The sequence below is a fragment of the Malaya genurostris genome, chromosome 2 (assembly GCF_030247185.1).
Source record: "Malaya genurostris strain Urasoe2022 chromosome 2, Malgen_1.1, whole genome shotgun sequence".
NCBI lineage: Eukaryota > Metazoa > Arthropoda > Insecta > Diptera > Culicidae > Malaya > Malaya genurostris.
This window is the reverse complement of record NC_080571.1, coordinates 258,291,703-258,296,743: the sequence shown is the minus strand read 5'-3', so window position 1 is coordinate 258,296,743 and position 5,041 is coordinate 258,291,703. Positions and strand designations below refer to the sequence as shown.

Genomic DNA, 5,041 nt, shown 5'->3' with positions numbered 1-5,041 from the left:
TTCATACGAAATTTTTAAGAATATTGTGCGAAATTTCGATGGCAAACATAAATTCTCTCATATATTGTGGAATTCATAAGCTATTCGTATGAAAACTATAATAGTGATAGATGAGATATATATTGCAGAGGTATATTTTTTATATTAAACTTATGAAATGGTGATTTTTGATGCATCATAAGATTTGCCTTATTATTTTCACTACTCAATTTGCCCAAAAATAAATAATAAAGACATGTACGTGCTTATGAATATTTTTTTAAAATGTGGTTCGTTCCCGGTACCTTCTGAAATGACCGCACTCACCACTTGGTGGAGCGCGAGATTAATTGAATTGTTATCATTTCAACCTAAGTGTGCCATAAAAGCTCAATATATACAAATGAGCTACCGAATCGAAAGGGTTCTCACGTTTTGACATTTGCATTATGGATGTATGATGGGAACTCAGCAGTGCAACCAATTTATCACCATTGGTGCCAGTTTCACGGAGGACCGTAGATGTGAACCAAAATAAAGATCGTGACTGTCATGTCTGGAAATTCGTTTGTGATTTGCCTGAGTGTATGAAATCAGCACAATGCAAATAACTCAGTATAAATGGCAACGCTGCATGTAGGTCAGTTTCCAAATTTTGACATTCGAATTCATCAATGCATGCATTGTGCATAATGTAGCTGTCATAACCAGATTTATTGACTTTGCTTTTTGTATGCTGGAGAGTGGTTTTCTGTGTGTTTAACAACGTAAAACAGTAAAAAATGCAAAAAACTGTAAAAATAATAATTATTTAGAAGTAAATAATTTTCATTTGTCACAGTTGCAAGACACTTAATCAAAACCAGTGCGAAGTTTCTTTTCAAAAGCGTATATCAGGTATCTAATTTGTTTATGCAGTTATTACGAGTAGCAGTAAAAATTGCACAATATTTTGTTCTTTTCTCCATTAAGAATAATTGAGGAATATATATTCCTATCTTAACACAACAGAAATAACTGGCCGAAGAATGGATCAGGAAAAACTCTTCACTAGCGTCGAAGAGGAATGTTTATATTGGAAGGAACGATGCTTGAAACTCAAGCAAGAACGAAACGATGTACAAAGAGAATTCGATGATTTTACAGAAGAATCGCGGCAATTAGAAGCTGAATTAGAGATGACGGTAGAACAACAAGAAAAAAAGATCCGTGACTTAAATCAAATGGTAAATCAGCTTCGAGTAGAATGTGAGTCCTACAAACGAAAAGTTACGAATACAGAAAATGAGTCGAATAAAATTGACGCTGATTATAAACAACTGGCAAAAGAAAATGAAAAATTTAAGGTGTATATCCGTGAACTCGAGCAGAAGAACGACGACTTAGAAAGAGCTAATCGGGTAGCTAGTGAAAGTGTAGCAGAATTTGAATCGATGCTTAACCAAGCATATGAAAAAAATGCTTTGCTGGAGCTAGAAGTAGATGAGAAAGAACGCATGCAAATTAAACTTCAACGTCTAATGGACGAAGCACGGGACCTTAAGCAGGAATTAAAAGTAAGGAACTTTTCAAAAATAGAAGGCGAAGACGAACCGTTGGAAACTGCGATAGACAACATAACAGTTGAGAAAACATTTGACGTTCCCAACGAAATGAAATCTTTGACATCTACTAATACCAACACCACCGCCAATCTCTGCCTCAGTAGTAAGTTGGAAAATATCAACAATAACATCAACTGCAGCAAAAAGACCGATTCCACCATCGTAGCACTTACGAAATCAACCAGTAAACTTGACTTGGAATCTAAGGAAGTATCATTGGATAATATAGTATCTCAACTTGACGAAGATGCTCTTCAGCAGAAATTAATTACTGAGCGAAACGGAAACATTGATACTGCATCTGCTCTAATTCCGAATGTTTTGAATGCACCAATGGCTCCCAGTGACCGTGTATCGACACTAAGCATTGTTGCTGACTTACTCCGACGACTTGATAATATGGAGGCTAAACTCAAAGCTTGGAAAATTCGTAAACCTTCATCTCGTACAAATCTTGCATCAAATGCAAGTCATCGGCATAACCATTTGAATCATCATTTGCAGCATCATTCTCAACACCAGCAAAGCTCACCAGTGTCGATAATGGGTGGGACACCTGCTGACAGCAACGCATCGCTTCATTCCATTGACAGTGGGGACAGTTGCTGCAACGTACAGTTGCACTCTTATCAACCGGGAATGGCAAGCATTGGTACACAAACCTCTCAGCAGCAGCAAATCCAGTTAGCTGCTGTGAAAACCGAACTGAAAACAAGCAAGTAATTAAACGACTCCTGCTCTTTTACTCTTATGCGTATACATTATATTTTTAATTAAATTATTTAATTTAATGTCCAACATTTTTATTGAATAAGTGTCTTTAGTTCATGTTTGTACATATATGTGTAAAAGAGGAGAAGATGTGTGGTAAAAATCAAATATTTCCTAGCACGTTGATTTTGTTTGTTTGAAAAACGTTGATCGAATTCAGAAAGCAACATAGGTAATTATCTGAGAATTATATAACAGTTTAAAATATTGTCTTCGATTTACTTGAATTGCATAAGAATTTATATTTCGGGATAAGCCTTTCTCTATATTTTTCGAAGAACTTTAAATAAAATATCGAGAGATCTATTGACGAAATTGTAACAAAAAAGAGTTATCAACACATTTCTAAATGTATGTATTGATGAATTAAAGTGCTGTCATATGTGAGCAAATATTGTTATAAGTCGCAGCTTCTAGATAATATACTATAAATGCAGAATAAAACAGCTAAACAATACAACTTAGTAGACCAAATTCGATAATGTATACACGATATAAGTTCTTTCAATAGCATACATAATAGAAAGCACAGTTAATCCCAACCTAACTGTACATAACAGACTAATTGACAAGAATAATGGTAGTATATCATTATTGATAAGAAAAAAGTTGAATAAAAATATTTATTGGAATCAATTTAATCGAAATATGTCATTATATCAAGCACGATGGCCCTTAATATCTATGTTATTATCGGTATCACTACATTGTACACATCGAATAAAATGAACTTATTCCTATTATGGAAGGCACCTCAGAGAAAAACAGCAACTTCTTGGATTTCATGGTGTTATAATTACATGATTATGATATAAAAATCAACAAGCATGAACGACATGGCATCAACTCAAAAAATATGCTGGACGAGCATTATTTACAGACATCGGTGGTTTCATTTACATGTTCAGTACACTGAGTTGTTACAATTTCAGTACACTGAGGTGTTCTTTTTCCACTATCACTGTCACTTCACTTACATCTCACTTCACTTGATTCTATCTATTACCAGTATCACACTCAGGGAAGTAATCACTATAGCGAAGAAAAAAATACCAAAAAAAAAGTTGGTTATATGATTTTCATAATAACAAGCTCATCTGAATAATTATTTTTATCTCTGGAGCGACTTACGTGACAAAGATCTACATTCACCTCACTTGATTTTCACCGTATAATGATACCGGTAATAAGGATCACAGAATGCACATCATCACACTAACAAATTCCTATCTCCTGTCTTCCTGTATGTCTATGATGACATTTGGTCAATAGAACGACCTCGGTGCTAACAAATTCTGAGTTAGTGACAGCATAAGAGTAAAAAGTTTGTATGTTATGGCCCATTTATATTATGGATTTAAATAATATTTCCTCCCATTGGTTGGTGGGTGGGCTTGACGGTATTGCAAACATCATCACATACAATCAATTAGCGTTACAATTTGATCAAAATATGAGTTACAGCTTTTAGTTTCATAATTGAATTAAATGAATAAGATATGGAACGAATTAAATTAATAAGATGTTGATTGCATTACGCTCCAACATCCGGGGTTGGAGAGGCCGGTAGAGCTTAACTGACGTTCTTTTTTACGTTTTATTTTCAAACTACCGGTCCTTATTACCAGTGTGAAGTGGAAATTAAGTGAAGTGAACGTATCCCAATTGGGTTTCACACGATGCCAACAAATGAACGGTAAATCGAGTCCATATTTGACGTTTATTGGTGGTTTGTGTGCAATGGATTACTGTGGAATGAGATAGAATATAGATAGAAAAAAAAACGAAATAATAATGACTTAACCAATGAGCAAACCACTGATAGCTGTCAAACGATGTTCATCCAGTTTGTATGGTGAGGATGTATCGTTTGGGACCTGATGGGTGAGATGATGTGTGAGTGAAATGTAAGAGTAAGTGCATGCCAGAATGGTAATAAAGGCCACCGTTTCAGTTCAGGACTAACGATCGACCATTAGAAGTGATAGAAATTGGGTAACGGTACCCCCATTCATCTCAAATCCATTAGTCATTTCATATACGAGAACCATTAGTTATAGTGAGATCTGTTATCTCTGTTTGATAGATTAATTTCAGAAGTAATATGAAATTTTGAGCATTTTGCTTCGCTAAAACAGCAGTATTGAACCACTTCCGAGCTACTGCTATGCGTTATTGCTTCTTAGAGACGAGGCAAAGACTTTGTATTCGATTTTATCACAATTCATTTATTGAAAGTCGAGTGATTGCTAAAATAACACGGTGACTCTACTAATGAGATGACTATTGGCACACAAATTTTAGTTAGAATCTATTAGAATGGAAATAGTAACTCAATGTTGTAATACTTGCGTGTGGAATACATGTAGGTATGTATGCATGTGTGTATTTGTGTGTGCCTGTGTGTATGTATGTATGTATGTATGTGTTTTTGTGTGTATGTACAATATACATTTTACCGTGCCTTTGGGTGCGTTGTATCTAAGTGGTAGTGATGCATTTCGATTGTGAGTCAGTGTACACCAGATGCCCAAAAGTGCCTGAGCGGATGGTAACACTTTCAAGGATCAACCGAAGATAACGGGTAATAATATAATTTCCTCATATTGAAAGAGGCGTTTATATGACGCGCATTCGGCCTGATACAAACTAACGGGGAGGGAAACACATTTTGGACAGGGCTGTAA

General features: G+C 35.2%; 1 protein-coding gene across 3 annotated transcripts; it reads left to right on the top strand.

The window, feature by feature from the left end:
- The first annotated feature begins 676 nt into the window (after nucleotides 1–676).
- LOC131429653 (nuclear distribution protein nudE homolog) lies at nucleotides 677–2,944 on the top strand. 3 transcript variants are annotated; one of them, XM_058593926.1, is made up of 3 exons: nucleotides 677–754; nucleotides 821–876; nucleotides 952–2,943. In XM_058593926.1, exon 3 carries the CDS (start codon nucleotides 1,008–1,010, stop codon nucleotides 2,304–2,306), a length of 1,299 nt encoding a protein of 432 aa, XP_058449909.1. In that variant the 5' UTR covers nucleotides 677–754; nucleotides 821–876; nucleotides 952–1,007; the 3' UTR covers nucleotides 2,307–2,943. The 3 variants fall into 3 exon arrangements, with proteins under 3 accessions (XP_058449909.1, XP_058449908.1, XP_058449910.1); XM_058593927.1 differs by having other exon boundaries at nucleotides 681–754; nucleotides 991–2,944; XM_058593925.1 differs by having other exon boundaries at nucleotides 680–876; nucleotides 991–2,944.
- The last annotated feature ends 2,097 nt before the right edge of the window (nucleotides 2,945–5,041 follow it).

Excerpts from the sequence above, each read along its gene's own strand:
- LOC131429653 (XM_058593925.1), top strand. The coding sequence starts at position 1,008 with ATGGATCAGGAAAAACTCTTCACTAGCGTCGAAGAGGAATGTTTATAT.